This window comes from Myotis daubentonii, chromosome 7, assembly GCF_963259705.1.
Source record: "Myotis daubentonii chromosome 7, mMyoDau2.1, whole genome shotgun sequence".
In the NCBI taxonomy this organism is placed as follows: domain Eukaryota; kingdom Metazoa; phylum Chordata; class Mammalia; order Chiroptera; family Vespertilionidae; genus Myotis; species Myotis daubentonii.
The window spans coordinates 38,842,981-38,863,348 of record NC_081846.1 but is presented as its reverse complement, the minus strand read 5'-3'; the positions used below and the strand labels follow the sequence as shown (position 1 = coordinate 38,863,348).

Here is a 20,368-nt window from a genome sequence, read left to right as displayed (position 1 = left end):
TTCTAGATACAGACAATGTATACTAATTTTAAAAAATAAATGTACAATAAGAAGTAGTAATAGGTTATTAAATATAGTAGAAGGACTCAACATATTTATTTAGATGGCATATTATAGACTCTGGAATCTGAAAAAGCCAGATTCAAATCATGCCACTCCAAAGGAACATAACAATAATAATAATTAAAAAAGAGTAGATCGCTGGGCAGATGTAGTGTCCAAAAGTTACCAGCTCTTTTTTCATCCATCCTTTTCCAATGAGGCGGATACTCTGCACCCCTTCTAGAGAGGAAATTTGGAGTCTCTATTATTTCCAAGCCTTCAAACAGTTCTCACTGCTGGGATCTCCTATCCTAACCATCAATTTAAGTCACTTCCACAGGAAGACAGACCTGAAAGAGAGTACTGTCTTGAGGTTGATATTGAATATTGATGAGAAAATGGGCTAAAGTGCAAACAGACGAATTCCTTTGGACATACGGAAACATTTTTTTTGTCTGGTGATAAATTCTATAATTGGATTAAATGCTGAGATGTCATTTGCTACACACTCAGTAAGCTCAAATAGGAAGGCATCCTTTCCACCTTTAAATATATTTCCTCTCAAATATATTGTTCTGTTTGTGTTCCGTAATCCACTCCCCATTGCTCAAGACAGGAAAACGACTTCTTCCTAGATTATCCCTCTCCTTCACTCTCCACAATCATCTCAGGGCCGAGGTCAGTTGTTTCTGGCTTTAATTATGCTACAGCTGTAGCATCCCAACACTCCCCCAGCCAATGCCCTGCATATAGGCACCACCATCGTTAATGAGTATGTTACAACAGTCTCTTCTCCTGTCTCTCTCCAACCTTTATCCCACTCTAGCCAGAATGACCTTTCTCACAACACAAATTTAATCACATCACTTCCCTACATAAACCCCATTCATGACTCTTCACTGTCCCCAGGATAAAGTTCCAACTTCCTACCTGACATCTGACTATATGAAATGGGATCAGCCATTTACATTCACAATGATTTATGAAATAATGAAAAGAACCTTTCACCTAGAATTTTCTCTCTTGCTAGCTGACTCTGATGTAAGACCAGTCACTCTCCAGACTTGTAATCAGAAGCAGGTGATGTTGGAGAGGAGCATTGCCTCAGCCTGCTACCATCTTTAGTGACTCTGTTTTTGCAAATTGCCCAGCTTTCTACAGGGTGATATAAGGAGCAACAAGCCGCATCGCCAAAGGAGGGAAGGCTCCAGTTAGATACAAAGGGCCAGACATGAGAAGTCCAAAGAGGAGAGTGGGTAACAGTTAGATGTAAGGAGAAAAAAAGGAGGAAGTGACAATAAACTACTTTCTTGACAATTCTGCCCAGGGCCAGCCAGGAAGTAAAAATTATCTGGTGACTGGGCACTCCCGTGGGCCCTGAGCTGGCAAAGATCGAGGGTGTACTCAGCGGTAACTTTGACCATAATAACGATAATGAGCACGATAAGGTTTAGCAGTGCTTTGTTAATACAAAGGTTGACTGAAGGAGATTGAATTGCATGCCACGAACAAGCGAGATCAAGGATAGTTATATCTATTTTCAAATATCTCAATGACTCATACAGAAGATGGGATACATTTATGTCACTTATTATGTATTCCCACAAAGGATAACATTAACTCTAGTAGATAAAAATGACAAGGAGGCAAACATCAGCTCACAAATTCTCCGTGTTGTGGCTTATGTTTTGCACAAAGGCAACCAGGCAAAGAGGCAAGTGGGTCTTGCAATCCAGCCAGTGCATGTACCCAACATGCTAGGTGATCTTGAGCTGAGCCAGCCCATCAGGGTACCTTTTTGTAATTCAGCAAAAGGAGACGTCATTTTCTAATCTGCACAAAAACATAGTGACCCTGAAATCAAGATAAGACTGTCCATCAGTATTGCCCATTGACGGCACACACTGACTCGGTCATAGGATGCCCAAGTCAAGGCTGGGTCTCACCCATGAGGAACGTCACACCCTGCACTCTACCACGTGGGGAAAGGGAGTTCGATGGCCTCTACAGCTCTTTCCAGCTTGATTTCTCTGCTGTCTTGACTTTTTCACTTCATTAATTTCAGAATTATCCTATGAATCAAGGATCTCTCAAAATTTCTCTTTCCTTTAATAGTCTAATTCTTAAAATATCCTCTGTTTTGGTAGGAAGTGAGAGCTATGATATCACACAGCTGCATGGGATTGACACACATGCTTTTCCTTGATTCGTATACCAAATTATTAGGAAAAATAAATCCGGTGGTTTTTGGGGTTTTTTTGGGGGGATTTCTTCCAGAAGTTTTTCTGAACCATCTATCTATATAAAAGACTAATATGCAAAGTGTCCCCTTGGGAGTTTGACCAGGAGACCGGGAGTTTGATTGCTCACTATGACATGGACTGACCACCAGGGGTGGCGCGGAACAAAGGAAGGCCCTGGCCCGCAGCCGGAAGGCCCCGATCAACCCTGGTCATCAGCCAGGCCTAGAGAACCTACCCATGCATGAATTTTGTGCACCAGGCCTCTAGTTATGAAAATAAAATACTACATTGGTAATGGGAGGGATGCAACTTCAGCTCATCTATTTCTAAAGATGCTGAAGTATTTCCAGAAGTGGTCAGGGTTTCAGCACTATCTATATGAAAGGAGCAAGTATATTTTTATTAACATGATGAGATGTTTAAAAGAAGGTTATAGAAAAAATTACTTTATAATGACTATATCTAGCTATAATTTTTCAAATCCTGACTCATTTATATAGCACTATCTTCTAATGAGTTAATCATTGTATAGAACTTATTATGTAATTCAAATTCCATTTGCACTCAGCAATGTATGCAAGATACACTGAATAAGAATCACACTGGGCGTGCAGAAAATATGTACTCTTCCTGCTTTACTCCTTAAAATGAGTTTTCTTTCAAATGAAGTGTGAATTGAATCTTACTGTTGCATAATTTTATAAAACTGAAATGCACAGCATTATGATATTTCTAAAGCATTTTCTAATACAAAAGGTAGTTTCAAATACATTACTTTATTCAAACTACAAAACGACACTGTGAGACTAGGCAGGAGGATTCTAAAACGTTTCAAGTACCCAAATGTTTATTCAGCCCTTCACACAAAATAGGAAACATGTTTATATAAATATTTAGTAAATATACATACTGAAGTGGTTCTATAAGCAAAAGATGCAATTTTATAATTTTGCCTGTAGGAGGAGTGTTAGGCAATAATTAGCCATTCTGCACAAATATGTAATATTCTAATTTTATCTCAAAATAAATATAACATTCAGTAACATTTACAAATTTAGAAAAAAAGCCCAATAACATAATCTTTTTATCTCCCACACAACTGTTTTAAGAAGGAAACCACATTCCGATCATTAACTCTGCCTTAGGTCAGGCCTCTGTTCCAGTTTCCGATCCTCCTATCTGTCTCTCTGTCTTCCTACTCTCTATTCTGCTGGCAGAATCATTTTTGCTGAACCAGATTACAACTCTAAAACATTTATACCCACTCCAGATCCATGCCTGATGAATAAACTCCTGAGGGTAGCATTAAGATCCATCCATAATCCGGACTCAAACTTCCTCATGCACATTGCTGGGGGCCTTCACAGAAGCCCATTCACCTTTTTATCTCCCTAACAGAATCCAGGATCAATTCAGGAATTCTCAGCCTTCAGGAAAATGGGGTCCCACCTTCAGCCCAAGGGAAGGTTACAGAGAGTTAAGAGATCGATTGCTCCAGGTTGGGCATACATACCACACTGGCAGTCAATCTAAAAGGAAGAAATTTGAATCCTTTTTCAGAAGTAAAGAATTGGATCTCTCACATACACATACCTCTTCCCACCCCACTAGATTTGAATAAAGAAAAATCCAATCCACTGGCAACCATTTTATGATGACAGAAACTACCAGATTTAAGATGAAGTCAAAACTAAAAGGCAGAGCACAAGTACTCCCTGGATATTATGGGTACAACACACGCACACACACACACACACACACACACACACACACACACACACACACACACACACACACACACCACCTGTATGTGCCTGCTAGCTGGCCTACCTTCTCTCACTTTTCTTCTGCTATGTATGCACGGAAAACCATTCTTTGCCTTTTCTGGCACTCCAAAACTGCCCAATTCAAATACTTTGAGTCTTGTGGTCAAAATTAATATCACCCTTGGAGATACCATAGTTCTTTTAAGTTATCCCAATGACATTTATTTTAAATACCTATTTGCATCCCTAATGACCTATACAGGTCACTCAGGAACAGGTTGTATATCTTATTCATCTCCCATTCTGCATAATGTTTCACACAAATCATTCAACAAAAGCTTCTTGAATTGAATGATATATAGTAATATCCACATAAAACTGTTCTGGATATTAAATAAAAATAATATGAAACAAAATAATTTTAATGAGTTTGCCAATAAGTTTATTCCACTCATTCTAATATGAATTTCAAACTTCCTTCTGCCAATCTTTCAACATCTTCAGTGGGAAAGAACGACAGATTTGTACTGTTTCTTTTGCTTGTAATCATCTAAGCAAGCCAAAAGCCACATGATGAAAGGGTAATTTCTACACTCTTACTTTATTTTGAGACTTTACCAAGCAGCACATTTTTTTAATTTTTAACTTTATTTCTATTGGTGACACTATTACAGGTGTCCTCATCCCACACCCCCCTTTGCCCACCTCCACCCAGCCCCCACTCCCTTCCTCCCTCTGGCCATCACCACATTGTTGTCAGTGTCTGTGGGCTATAGTTCTTTGGCTACAATTTAATTTTAATTCAGAAATTTCTCTTGTGTTTTTTATGTTCATTTCTCTTGAACTTCTTTTGTTGTAGTAGCCTTTTCAGGTGGCTGACCTTCCCACAGTGATTGCCTTTTCTTTCTTGTTTCCATTTTATGTTTAGAAACTTCCTTCTGCCCCAATTCATCAATCAGGAGGTGTGGGCTTCACTAACCTTAGGAACATTGCTGAGCAAAGCCGGGTCACTCTGGATCCCACCCCCAGGAATTTATCACTGGGACGAGGTGACTCCTGGGCAAACTTATCACTCAGTACTCTTCATAAATTAAAATCTGCTATAAATTTACACTGTGTATTAGTAAAGCTACATAGAAGCAAAACCAGAAAAATTGAGGGTATGTTATCGAGAGTAGCATCAACCCTCCTTCTCAGTCCCACCTCCCCATGGGAAAAATAAACTTGTCTCAAAATAATTTGGTTACCAAATTCAAAAAGTTGAAAAACATTTTACTAATCTTCTGTCCATGAACTTCAGAAGTAGCAAGTTTCTATTGTCCTGAGCACAAACCTAAGCACCTTTCTTATTTCAGACAATGGATTTAAGCATCTGGTTTCTTTATATTCATCTAAAACCAGCAGTTAAGTGCTTAGTGTTGACCTAACCAGCAGGGGTCAGAGTCAGAACAAAAACCACCTAATGAAGGATTCCAAGGAAAGACATCCAACATTTAAGTCGGTGAAAGTCCACTGCCTGCCAAGTTGCAGAAATGATGTGTAAATAGCAGACATGTCAACGAAGATATCAAAAAGCAATACCTAGTAATTGTTAAAGTCTGGAAAATGCTCTAAAGAGAAAATACCGATATCGTAACAAAATATCACAATAAAGAAAAAATAATTAAACTTATCATCCTGAAGCTGGCTGCCGCAGAGGTTATAAAACACTTAAACAGCTTTAGATATTACAAGTAGCTTCCTAAATTTGGATTAAGAACAAATTCAGGTTGTTTCGTTTCCTTAAAGTGTCATTTTTTTTTTAATGGCAAAATTATATTCTGAAAATGACGTACTTTTTACATCAGTCTTAATTCCTGCGATCTTCAACAGCGGTTCCACCTTCTCATAATATATCTGTGTAGCTTCCTTTTTGTGGCTTTGGGGATTTAGGAATATTTTTAATGACTTGGGTCTGTTTGAAAAACCTAAGAAGCAAGCATAGAGATAATGTTACACCGTCTCTGTCAGCATTTTTTTATTCCCTTTAAAACCATAGACTAAGTCCAATTAGGATGTTATAGACCTATCTGAATACTATTTGCTAATTTTATTTGAAATTCTTACAGGAGTTTTCCTAAATATGGCATTAGCTTAAAACATGTACATTTCTTAGCAGTGAAAATGGGAATATCCCTCTTAAAAAATAAATCATGAGTTATAACAAAGCATTTCATGTATGAAGGAATATGTGAATAAAAGAAACATTGTGATTATTAGGCAAAGTTTTTATATATTTACCAAGTCACAAATGATATATCCAATGTTCCTTTAGCATGTGTTTCTGGGGAGAAAAGCGAGGGACTGTACAAATAGAAAAGCCTATTTCCTCTCCTTGGATAAATATGCTCATCATTGGAACGGGGCATTCTGGGGACCTCGGGGCTACCCAGGCCTGACCTGCGGGGTGAGGGCGAGCGTGCAGGGCGGGGTCAGGGTCTGCAGCCAGAGCAATGCATGCTGGGAGCTAAAATCTGGGTTTGGGTCATAGTTCTAGCCTGAGAAGGGGCCAGGGAGAAAGGACTCTCCCCCGGGGAACCGGGAAAGCAGCCCCTCTCGGCGGGGTCCGATGATAGTGCTGCCTCACAGTTGGGGCTGAGATTTGATACTACAATTTTCTGGGCTTGCAAGATGTTCATCACTTAGAACCCAGTTGGAGCAGGTGCAGAGCAAATTTTCTGTTGTTAGGGAGGGGGCAGGAGGGACACAGGAGCCAAAGGAAAGCTGCTGACCGGCTCATGGTAAGCTGCTCTCACACGGCCCCAGGTCAAGGTTAAAAAAGCCGCTACTAGCATCCGTTTTTAATAAAACCATTACGAAAGCCAAATGAAAAATGTTCACTGCACCAAGGTCAGGTTTTTGTGCCTCATTTAGAGACAATATGTCGTTTCCCATCATATCTGATACAACTGAACCTTTCAACAGCACATACCGTTTTGAACTCAGGGACCCTGAGTTTGGAATGAGGAAGTGCTAGGACCATGCTGAACCCCTTATGTGCTCTGTAATGGCCCCTGGGTCCCTCTTTCAGTAAGAGGCCCCTGTCTGTCTCCTAGCTCCCCCGTCCTGAAACCTCAAAGCCATGTGCAATTCCTTCCTTCTCTTTCAATCCCTCCATTCAAATGGGTACCCAGGTTCAGGAGGTGGTAACTACTTCTCCAGTTCCTTTGCCCATCCTGGCTGTTGCCTCTGGCTCAGTGCTCTCCAGGCCACACGGGGACACTTTAATGTTCTCCTTCCATCCCAGCTGGACCAGCCCTGCAATTTTCAAAAGCTGCCATGGCTCAGGGCTGTAGGCAGAGCGAGCCCAAAGCCCTTAACATGACATTCAGAGCCCGCCCGCCACCTCCACACACAACCCTTCCCCCCCTCCCTCCTCCCCCCCCCCCCCACCTCGCCGACAAACAAACTCCTACCCCGTGTCTGCCCTTCTTCTCTCATACTGAGACACATTTATTGAGCATTTGTGCTGAGTGCTGGGAAGTAGGGCAAGACAGAAAGGACTTGTTAGCAGAGTTGCAAGGTGCCACGGGAGTGTCTGAGAGGAGGGTGGTTAATTCCTAGTAGGGACCTGGAAAAGGCTCCCTGGAGAAGGAGTATTCAAGTGTGGTTTGGGGCTCATGCTGTTTTCCCTACTTAAAATCCCCTCCTTCCTTACACCTCACCCTATCCCTTAGCAAAAAGCAGAGGTGGGGGGATGGAGGAAAATCTGAGCAGTGCAACCCGCCTGGCCAATGCACAATGCTAAGGTACCTGCAGGAGTTTTTTTGTTCCGTTTCAGCTTCCCCATCATGCCCTGGACCCACGGGCTTGTCAAAGAGCAGGTATTCCAGGCCCCCCTTATTCAGACGGTTTTTCCTTTCCACTCCACAGTATCACCCTTTCTCTCAAAATTCTACCGCGTTTCCAAAGCTCACTTCAAATACCACTTTCTTGCCTTTCCCATTCAACAACAGAATTCGCCTATCTGGCTTCTCGCTTAATACAGAAAACTCTGATGAACTACCCACTATCTCATCTCAGGATTCTCATAAGCCAAACCTGAACAATAAAAAATGGAATAAAGACAGTAATATATCATCCTAAAGGGGAGAAAGGAAACTGTCTTATAGTAGAATGACAACTAATAAATATGGGAGAACTTAAGAGAGTTAGAAAAAATCTCTATGCTCAACCATCGTAACAATGGATTCAGGCGAGAATTAGCAATGGAAGTTAAAACCATCAGAGACAGTCAGTTGGGGAATAAAATATTTACTTATTCTTAAACTCTGTCCCTCCTTATTATTCTCGTTACCAAGAGTAAAATGTCTCCATTTACAGTTAACAACACCCTTTATGGTACAAACGACACATATGCCTCACGACAGGCAACAGAGCACGGAGAAGGGCACACAACCACTTCTGTGGTACTTCTTCCCAAAGTGCATAATGTGGGTCGAACACGATGGAACACTCAGACAACACAAACCGAGGAGCATTCTTAAAATAACTGCATTAAACTCTTAAAAAAAATGTTGCCCGGCTGGTGTAAGTCAGTGGATTGAGCATCCCCCTATGCAACAAGAGGTCACTGGATTCCGGCTCAATCCCCAGTAGGGGGCACACAGAAAGCAGCCAATCAATGTTTCTCTCTCATCCATGCTTCTATCTCTCCCTCTCCCTTCCTCTCTCTCTAAAATCCATAAAGACATGTGTTTTTTTTAAATGCCAAGGCAAAGAAAGGCAGAGGACCTATTCCCATGAAGGAGGTTAAAGAGATAACAAGTAAATATAAATCATTTGGATGACAAGTGATTCCAAATCAGGTATAAAAAGAAAAAAAAATGCCCTAAAGGACAGAACTGCTGTCCTTTAACCAGGGGGGACTAGGCACATAAATCCAGGGCTCACTTTTATTGAAAAGACGACAAGGACAAGAAACTCGTTCTGAAGCCCCGGGTCTGAGTGTCAGATTAAATATCGAAATTAAGTTTGCCTCACCTGGTAAATGTATCAAAGGACTCTGCTTCGTTTCTCAGGCAGGGCCAGTTCCAGTACAGAAGGTATCGAGGCACCAAATGACAGTCCCCAGATGTTACCATGAAAAGCAACCTGTGTCTCTCCCTCTTCCTACATCATGACCGTGGGAGAATGGAAGTTTGTGAAAGTGAGAAACAGTTGGTTGGGGCTTGTGAGGATAAGCTCATTGTTCCTGAAAGCTTGTAGCCTTTGAACATATATGTATAAAAGTGCACCAAAAATGTCCCGTCCAACCCTTGTGAAATAACCCCCTAAATAAGGCAGGAAAGAGGATAAAATTATTGTTTCAAGATTTTCCAAAAAGATTTAAACAAAATAATTTAATTCTTAAGCCTCAGTTGGCAATAAGCCTCAGCTAACAATAGCAATAAAAACTAAATACATTCATACGAATATTCCATTCTTCAGGTATTCTGGTAAATTGAGGTCTTTTAAACACAAATCAACAAAGCTCATTTTCTCATTTCTCTTCCTTTTGGGTACACTTAATATGATGGTTAGGAAGCTAAAGTCTAAGTGTATATAAATCAGGTGGTAATCTGATACCAATTTAGAGATCAGGCAGGGATTTCTATGAATAAAACAGAATTTTGAAACATGTTCTTAATTAGATGGAATAAAGAGATATCATTTAAAAGTCTACAACCTTCTGTCCTCCCATGCTTCCTCCTCTATTCTGTTTGGGTCCTGGAACTCACTATGTTCCCTCTACCACAGTGCCTTTGCACCTGTCCTCCCCTTTATCTGCCCACCTACACTTTCTGCCACCATAGCCACTTGGTCCAATTAACTTCTACTCTTTGTTTTGACTCACCTTCGTCACTTCCTTGGGAAATCCCACATGGCCTCCTTGGCTATGCAACTTTGGCTGGGTTATTTCCCCCCATTTATTCTTACAGGTTTGTACAGACCCCAATCTTGATACCTACAATGTTGTAATTTTATATCTATTTATTAGTTGTTCTCCCATACTGGACTGGAAACTCTCTGGGGTTTTTCTCCATATTCTATCCCCTTAGTGAAGGGTATACAGTAGATGGCCAAATATTTGATGACTGAATAAAAGGGTAGTGTTACCCTCAGGCCATATAGAGCACAATAATATCCATTCATTATTCACACAAAACTGCATGCCTGTCATTAGCCAGGCAGGGTACTAGAAGCTGAGGCTCTATCAGTGAATGAAGTAAACCTCTGCCCTCACGAAGCTTTCATGCCAATGAGGGGACACAGAAATGAACAAGAGAATTCAGAGTATGTCAAGTGGTAATAAGTCCTAAGGATAAAAATGAAGCCCTGGCTGGTTTGGCTCAGTGGATAGAGCATCAGCCTGCGGACTGAAGGGTCCCAGGTTCAGTTCCGGTCAGGGGCATGTGCCTGGGTTGCGGGCACATCCCCAATGGGGAGTGTGCAGGAGGCAGCTGATCGATGTTTCTCTCTCATCGATGTTTCTGGCTCTCTGTCCCTCTCCCTTCCTCTCTGTAAAAAATCAATAAAATATATACAGAAAAAAAATGAAGCTCTCTAATGGGAAAGAGTGAAGGCAAAGGCAGGAGAAGTGACTTGCTGGCCAGGACAATCAGATCACCCAGAACCTTGTGGGTGCTGTGACTGTAGCTCATGTTCTGAGCGAGAGAAGCATGGAGAATGCTGAGCAGTGCAGCAACATACCCTGGGGTGTTAGAAGGATCACTCTAGCTGCTGTGTGCGAAGTAGACACAGTGAGGGAAAATACTGATAAAGTAAGAGCAGTTGAAATATTCCAGATGGGAAATGATTGTGCTTGGACTAGAGTGAAGTGGAAACTAAAAAAAAAAAAAAAGTTAGATTTCAGATATATTTTGGAGGGAGAGATGACAGGACTTGTGTACTTTTTGGATATGGTATGTGTAAGAGGACAGTCCAAGCGTAGTCAAATGTGTGGCTGGATAAAAGGAAAGTGAGGACGTAAGAAGGGTAAGGACTAGTGAACAACTTGTAGAGTCAATAAATTGTGGTCTTAGTGAAGCTGAAGGATTTTAGGAGTTGGGAGAGTAGAACAGGTGAGCTAGGAAGACAGACGGCAGTAGCCATGTAGAAGGTAGGATGCTTGAAATTGAGACAATGAGTTATAGCTAATCACAGTAAGATTTGATGAGCTTCCATATTCATCAGAATTACCTGAAGGGCTTCTTAAATACAGATTTCTGGGTCCCAACCCCAGAGTTTTGGACTCAGTCATCTGGGGTGGGGTCTGAGAGGTCACCTTTATTACAAGTTCCCAGATGATGCTGTTGATGTTGGTCTGGGTACCGCACTCTGAGAACCACTGATGGAGAAATATGATTATGGGAGGAAGTGGGTAAAGTGAAGCAAGCGCAGGTCAAGATCTTTGAAGAAGAGGCCAAAAGCTGGGAGAACTTCTACAAAACACACAGAGTTATGACTGCAAGACTGTTAGAAGGAGCGAGGTGAGGTGGGAATTAAATCTTTAGAACTGAGAGAAGGACACAGTAGTTTGCACAAGACTACAAGTAGAGGAGCTGGCGGTGGCTGATGGATGGAGCTTTAATGATGATGATTTTTAAAAGAATACACTGAGAAAATGGTCCCAAAATAGCAGTGAGATGCAAGGACGACATGAAAACATCGACAAACATACAACACTAGGACCAGTTGTATGAAACCCATGGCAAAGAAAACAGCCACCACTTGAGAGGACTGTCTACTTGACAAGTAATCCAATCTCTTTCCTAAGTCAATGTCAAAATGAAAAAGATGATGCAGAGGGAAATGTTTAGTTTAAATACATTCAACGAATGAGCGCTGGTTGGACACTTAACTGTACAAATCCGCTATAAAAGACATTTTGGAAAACATGAGGAAAATTTCAATAGGGACCAAACAGCTTGTTTATAATGATATTTGGTTATTTGTGAAATGACTATTTTTAACGATGCATACTGAACTATTTCTGGCAGAAATGTCACGATGTCTACAATTTATTTTAAAACACATTGACAGAATAAAATGTTTGAAGCAAATATGGAAAAATGTTAAGAACTGTAGAATCTAGGTGGTAGGAATATAGGTGCCAATAGTAATGTTGTTTTTATATTTTCTATGTTTGACACTTTTTAATAATATACTAAAATACATATTGATATCATCCTTGACTTTTTCTCTCAATATGGCCCATATCCACTAAGTCAATAAACCCAGCCAGTTCTATCTTCAAAACAAGTCCAAAGTCTGACCTCTTCACACCACCTCTCCTGCTCCCATCCTGATTTAAGTCACCACGTCTCACCTGGATTATACCAATTTCCACTTAACTGGTCTCCTACTTCAATCTTCTCTCCCACTCATAGAGTCTATTCTCCACTTGACAGCCAGAATATTTTAAAAGTGAGTTATATCATGTTGCTCCTTTGCTTAAAATGTCCAAATGCCCCCCCCATTTTCCCAAAAATAAAAGTTAAAAATGATACAAAGCTTGCAAGACCCTTCATGTTCTCTGCCCAGCCACCTCTGTGACTTCACTTCCCATTACTTTGCTTCCTGCTGACTTGACTCTGTGCAGAACTTTCTTGCTCAAGTTTCAGCACTTACTGTTCCCTCTGCTGGAATCCATTTCCTTAGATATCTATATGGCTCCCTCTCCCCACTGCTTTCAGTTCTCTTCTAAAACATCACAGCCAACGAAGCCTTCCTTGATCAGCTCTGTATAACAGCAAATACTTCCATCCCATTGCCTGGTGGTACCTATCATTTCACATCATGGAAAATATATTTGATATTTTTCTTATAGCCTAAATGTTTGTGTCCCCTCAAAATGTATATGTTGACATCCTAATCCCCAACGTGAGGTATTAGGAGGTGGGGGCTTTGGGAGGTGATTAAATGATGTGGGTAGAGCTGCTATGCATGGGATTAGTGCTCTTATAAAAGAGACCCCAGAGAGTGCTCTACCGCTCTTTTTGCCGTTAGAAGACACAAAAAGAGGCTTCTCCCCAGAACCTGACCATGCTGACACCCTGCGCTCAGACGTCCAGCCCCCAGAACTATAAGAAATAAATTTCTGTTATTTATAAGCCAACCAGTATGTGGTACTTTGTTATAGCAGCTCAAACAGCCTAGGACACCCCACTACCACTGGAATTTAAGCTACTTGAGGTCAAAGACTTTACGGTTCTGCTCTCTGCTATCTTACTAGTTCCTACAATAGTATCTGGCACACAATAGCTACCATATGTGTGTGTGTGTGTGTGTGTGTGTGTGTGTGTGTATTAATATATGTATATTACATACATACTGACCTTTTTGCTCAGAATCTAAAATAAATCAGTTGGCCTTCCAGAAACAAATAATGTTATAATAAAAATCAGAAAGTGTCCCTAGAAGAAACTGACTTTAGTCTACATGGCACTGATCGGTTTTGAAAAGCAAACTCAATAGTCATATCCTAGGCTTGGACTCAGTGGTGTCCCTCAGCCCCATCAGCGCACTCAGAGCTTCATCATCTCACAAGAGAAAGGAAAATTCAAAGAGAAGTAGGTAGCCAAGGGGGTGGCACAGGTGAGCAAAGATGATGTCGAGATAAAATTCACCAGCTAAGGCTGTCAAATGAATAGGTAAACCTATCTTCCATGAAAAGAACTGTAACAATAGAAAAGCTTTCGGAGACTTTGAAAACTAGGTTAGGGAGGTAAGAAAGAGGAGAAAGTTCTTTGAGTTTTACTAAATGTAATTAATTTATTAATAAAAAGTTTAATTTTGTACATGAGGAAATAGATATGTGTATCCTATTCTAGACCTCTTGCCCAAACAATAACTATTTCCACGTAATAGAGAAATATAGTACACTGTAAAGATTTAGGTAAAATCACTAGCTACAAGAACCCTATGAAAAATATTTTTAAAATATGACAACCTTGTTCTTCTCTTATACAATGACAAACTGTTCAATACAAAAGTTCTATTGAGACACAAATTCCCTGAACTCCTTGAAAAAATGAATCCCAGAGTGATAATTATCATTTACTCATAATTTTTACAAATGTAGGTATGATTCAACATGAATATGCAACTGACTTGGTCCTTAGTCCTTTGGTAACCTCTCAATTCATACTCTAGAGTCCAGACCTTTTAGCACCCCGGTTTGCAATGAACCAGCAATGTAAAACAGAATGGCCAACTGTTCCTCCGTTAGTAACAAATGTGCTAATATGTACTAGTTTAAACTTGATCTATCAGTGAGTCAATGAACCATGAAGGGTGGGGGTTAATCAGGGTGTTCTCCAAACAAAGGCTCCTGAGAGCTGCGGGGACGCCACTCCCAGACTCACATCTGTGCTGTTTTGCGTGCAGCGCGGTGGAAATGGCATGGTGTTCATCAAAATTAAGAGCCCAGGACCTTGTCATAGTCCTGTGTATACTCGCAGCCTTTTTACACAGAAAAGCAAGCAAGTTGCTGCAAAGAACAAAGCCAACCACAGGAAATAAAGACTTCCCTTTTGCCACAAATCTCAGGAGCTATTAATATTAACTATACTCAGTTAATGTGTAACCGTGATGGTAAAAGCCTCGCCTTTCACACGTAAGACCTGACAACTTCCCAGCAGAGCTCAGCATTGCAGATATTTTGTATTAGGTGATTTATATTAAATGCACCAATTTCACTTTCCTATCAGCAAAAGCTTATTGACGTGCATCGTTACACATACAGATGAAAATAACTCAGTGCTATATGGTTTACTTAAAGTAACAAACAAGCCCACTAACTTCACACGCAGCCCACCAATGTGACATGTCTTTCTAACAGCTGCAAGACTGAATAGCAGTTAATAGAAAAAATCACCTGCTGCTGGTAGTACCTCAATACTTCAGTATTAATCAATAAAGGGGTCAAGACTATGTAGATCGAGCAAGAGTACACAAGCAGGAAGGAGATCAAAGAGAGAAAAAGAAAGAAAAAAATCTAACCAAATATATCCATTTATTTTTACCAGATTTTTATAATCTTATGATAAAGTGAATTTTAATTTATTTTGGAAGACATTTCCATACATGGCTGGTGAACATGAAAAAAAAAGGTCCAAATCCTCTAGAAGGGAACTTATTCAATACCTAACTAAACTACACATGCACTTACACTTTAATCCAGAAGTCTACTTCTACAAAGTTACCCCCAAGCTACAATATGTACAAGTTTATTTATTGCAGCATTATTTGTGATTGAAGATATGAGAAATAATCAAAATGTCCAGACATTGTGATGTATTGAATAAAGTATGGAACAGACCACAAACTGGAATCTTATACAGCTGTAAAAAAAATAATAATGAAGCACTCTATGAAGTACTATGGAATGATTTTCAGTATATGTATTTAGGTGAAAAAAAGCAAAGTGCAGAAGAGTTTATATGGTAACTTTTTATGTAACAAAGGAAATTTTAAAAATGCACGTATCTGGTAATTTTGCAAAAAGAAATATAGCTCAACCCAGCCGGTATGGCTCAGTGGTTGAGCATCGACCTATGAACCAGGAGGTCACAGTTAGATTCCCAGTTGGGGCACATGCCCGGGTTGCGGGCTCAATCCCCAGTAGGGGGCGTGGAGGAGGCAGCCAATCAATGATTCTCTCTCATCATTGATGTTTTTATCTCTCTCTCCCTTCTCTCTTTTCCTCTTGGAAATCAATAAAAATATATTTAAAAAAGAAAGGAAGAAATATAGCTCAGATAAACCAGAAACTAATAGAATTGGTTACCTATAGAGGAAGGAGGTGGAATGAACACTAGAAGGAGTATTTTTTCCTTTGGAAACATGTTTCTGCCCTACACAATCAAAAAATATTAAATCAATGAGGGTGATGTTGAAAATAAAAACAAAACTGAAAACTGGATATAAACAGAAACCAAAGCAACTGTATTTCAGATAAATGACAAAACTATTAATATTAGGAAGGGAAAAAACTAATCCATATAATTTGTGAACGCAGAACTTGAAATATATACTGTCAGTCCAGGACACGGAACAAAGAGCCACCAATAAACCTTGAACTAGCTTTAGTAGGTTTATGTTTGATAGAGGCGTGGTCGCAGCGGTTCTGGAACTATTTTGTGTGTGTTAGATGACTGAGCAAACGGGCAAATGTTGCTGTTGTTGGGAGTCAGAGTTCCCACTATGGGAGAGGGGAGATACAAGTATGGAAAGGAGAGGAACAAGAAAGAATCATATAGGCTTGCATTACAGTCTAACAAGGTGTCACCCATTAAGCCAACAATCAGAAAGTGAGTGACCACGTGTTCTAAGAGGCAGGAAAAGTGTTACCAAACCTAATAGGGGAAGTGCCTGATTTTGCTGTGTGGCTCAACTTTGCAGAGGATTTGCTGGTTATACAGGACCTTGAATTGCAAAGTGAACTTCGCTGGGCAAACAAGAGATGAGACACACTCTCAACAGACAGATTCCCAGCTTTGCCACTTCGCAAGTGGAAAGGCACTAAGGTGCCATAGGACCCAGCTGGCACAGAGGAGCAGAGGCTGCAGAGAGCCCAGGAACCTGACCACACAGTAGGGCTTCACCTCCACCCTTTCCTCTTTCCATTGGAAAAATAACTAAAGTGTCTGACTAGGAGAAACAGAAAACATAATTCTTCAAGATACATAATTTTCTACTTGCATGAATTTTCAAAGAATAAAGTTTTTAAAAATAGATGTTTTCTCTTGAATGATAAGGAGAAAATATGATTGATTTGAAGATATCACAATGCTACAGCATATAGTCATTGCCAGTATCCACCTACCTGCCTTAAACAGCAATAAATATATTTATACAAGTTTACAATAAAATTCTTCAAGCAGCCCTGGCTGGTTTGGCTCGATGGATAGAGTGTCGGCCTGCGGACTGAAGGGTCCCAGGTTCAATTCTGGCCAAGGGCATATGCCTGGTTTGCGGGCTCGATCCCCAGTAGGGGGCATGCAGGAGGCAGCCAATCAATGATTCTCTCTCATCATTGATGTTTCTATCTCTCTCTCTCCCTTCCTCTCTAAAATGAATAAAATATATTTTTTAAAAAATTCTTCAAGCAATATAGGATCTAAACATGACACAATTTTATTACCATTAATGGTAGTGTAATGAATGCCACGGGGCTTAATGATAATTTGTCACTTAATGTGAAATATGTATTTCCTACTTATGCAAACTGTAAGGATGATGCTTTATTACTTTTTATTTCATTTCCTTCCAATGAAAAAGTTGTTAAATGATAATCCATTATACTTGCATCCTAGAGTTGATCCGATTTCTATCTTTCTTGTATGCTGTAAGCATTTGTGTTTTGCAAAACTCTTCTAAAGATAAAGCCTGGAAATCAGTCACAAATTAATATGTGTTTTTAAATTCCTTTAAGCTAGAAAAAAAAATATCTGCAAACTTTTCATAGTGCATGCTCAGTTCATTCTAAGGCATTTGAGAAACCTTAATTAATAATGGTAACAGTCATGATGAGAAATTTTTTAAGAATTGAGAAATGCATTTTACTGTTACTGCTCACCCTAAATATTTTTAAAATATGTTTTTACTAATTTTAGAGAGAAAAAGGAAAAGGGAGAGAGATAGAAAAATCAACATTGATGTGAGAGAGAACATGGATCAGCTGTCTCCTGCACGCCCCATAGAGGTATCGAGCCATAACCCGGGCACATGCTCTGACAGGGAATGGAAACAGCAACCTTTTGGTGCATGAAACAATGCAGCAAACTGAGGCACACTGGCCAAGGCTCACCCTAAATATTGAGGGTGAGCTTTAGAATTCAAAGACTGTAGAGTTCTGAATCATAATGTTGATTCATAAAAAGAACACAAGAGAAGAATAATCTTCACATAAGATGATGTATCTCTTTTCTAACAAGAAAAGTGTTTGAAATTCTTTTTTTTCAGGATAAAGTTTAAACCATGCAGTATATATAATACACTTCAGGATGGTAGAACATACCACTGACCTGGTGTAGATAAGTAATGAACAGAGGTTAAGAACTCATGCTCCAGACTCAGACACACAGATCTGTCCCCAGTTCCTCTACCAGATACGATCTATTCAATTTTTAAACTATATTAAGCCTTAGTTTTCTCATGTACAACCTAAGAGATGATAATGAGAATAATAATTTACTTAATTCTACTATTTGCTAAGTCGTATGGTATTTTAATTCTTCAAACTTAACAAAACACACAAGTATTATTTCTTTTTTATGAGAACACTAGAGGCCCGGTGCACAAAAATGTGTGCACTCGGAAGAGTCCCTCAGCCCGGCCTGTGCCCTCTCGCAGTCTGGGACCCCTCGGGGAATGACCACCTGCTGGCTTAGGCCCGCTCCCCAGGGGATAGGGCCTAAGCTGGCAGTCAGACATCCCTCTGGCAGCCTGGGAGCCCTCGGGGGATGTCCACTTGCCAGCAGGGAGCAGGCCTAGCTGCAGTCGGACATCCTTAGCGCTGCTGAGGAGGCGGGAGACGCTCCCACCACCACCCTGTACTGGCAGCCATCAGCCTGGCTTGTGGCTGAGCAGAGCTTCCCCTGTGGGAGCACACTGACCACCAGGGGGCAGCTCCTGCATTGAGCATCTGCCCCCTGGTGGTCAGTGTGTGTCATAGTGACCAGTGATTCCCAGTTGCTCTGCTGTTGGGTCAATTTGCATATTACCCTTTTATTATATAGGACTAGGGGCCCGGTGCACGAAATTCATGCACTGGGTGTGTGTGGGGGGGGAGGGGAGTGTCCCTCAGCCCAGCCTGCCCCCTCTCACATACTGGGAGCCCTCAGGCGTTGACCCCCATCACCCTCCAATCGCAGGATCGGCCCCTTGCCCAGGCCTGACGCCTCTGACAGAGGCGTCAGGCCTGGGCAGGGGACCCTCATTTTCCCTCATCACTGGTTCTGCCCCCAGCCCAGGCCTGATGCCTCTGGCCCAGGCGTCTGGCCCGGGCAGCGGGGACCCCCAGACCCCTCCGATTGCTGGCTCTGCCCCTTGCCCAGGCCTGATGCCTCAGCCAGAGGCGTAGACCCCCATCACCCTCTGATCACCTGATCGGCCCCTTGCCCAGGCCTGATGCCTCCACCAGAGGTGTCAGGCTTGGACAGGGGACCCCCATTGCCCCCCGATCACTGGCTCTGGCCCCCGCCCAGGCCTGAGGCCTCTGGCCCAGGAATCATGCCTGGGCAGGAGACCCCCATCTCCCTCTGATCGCTTGCTCTACCCCCCCCGCAATCCTGACGCCTCTGACCCAGGCTTCAGGCCTGGGCAAGGGGACCATCATATCCCCCCAATCCCCGGCTCAGCCCCCCGCCCAGGCCTGATGCCTTGGCCAGAGGAGTTGACCCTCATCACCCTCCGATCACCAATCACCGGATCGGCCCCTTGACCAGGCCTGAGGCCTCCGGCAGAGGTGTCAGGCCTGGGCAGGGGACCCCCAGCTCCCCGCAGTTGCAGGCTCCTCCCCTGCCCAGGCCTAACGCCTCTGGCCTAGGCGTCCGGCTCGGGCAGCAGGGACCCGCAGCTGCAGCGGCCCCGCGATCGTGGGCTCCGCTTTAGGCCCAGGCAAGGGACCCCTAGCTCCTGGGACTGCCAGCTTCGACCATGCCCAGCTCCCATCGCTGGCTCCACCCCTACTTCCTGCTATCACTGGCCAGGGCGGCAAAGGCGCCTGATTCTCCGATCATGGCTGGGGGGCAGGGCAAAGGCGGCCCCAGGGCCGCCTTTGCCCTGCCCCCCAGCTCTTAGCTCCCCCCTGGGTTTCTGATCACTGTCAGTGGCAGGGGGCTTCTTCCTGCTTTCCCTCTCGCCTCCTTGCATTGTGCCTACATATGCAAATTAACCGCCATCTTGTTGGCAGTTAATTTGCATATAGCCCTGATTAGCCAATGAAAAGGGTATCGTCTTATGCCAATTACCATTTTTCTCTTTTATTAGTGTAGATATTTGTAGTTTTGATGCTAGTATTGTAAGATTTAATGAGCTAATTTATAAAAATTGTGTACAAAAGTGGCACATAGTAGATGATTAATAAATGTCAGTTATTATTAAGATTTCAATTTTTAAAATAAGGACTTCTCTGTAATTCAGCAAAGGGAAAAAATGTTAACTACTTTATTTAACAGCATAAAAACAATTCAACATTTTACTGTCTACATTTAGAGAATTCCTTATTTAGCCTTTTGAATATAATCACTTAAGATATGGCAAAGCACAGCTAATTATTTTTTTCTCCAG

At 41.6% G+C, this 20,368-nt stretch overlaps 1 protein-coding gene across 1 annotated transcript in view; it reads right to left on the bottom strand.

Moving 5' to 3' along the window:
- CERKL (ceramide kinase like) overlaps positions 1-20,368 on the bottom strand; it is a 95,002-nt gene that overhangs the window by 23,332 nt on the left and 51,302 nt on the right. Inside the window, exon 3 of the mRNA XM_059703933.1 lies at positions 5,887-6,018. Coding sequence (XP_059559916.1) covers positions 5,887-6,018 — 132 coding nt within the window. The remainder of the gene's footprint in view (positions 1-5,886; positions 6,019-20,368) is intronic.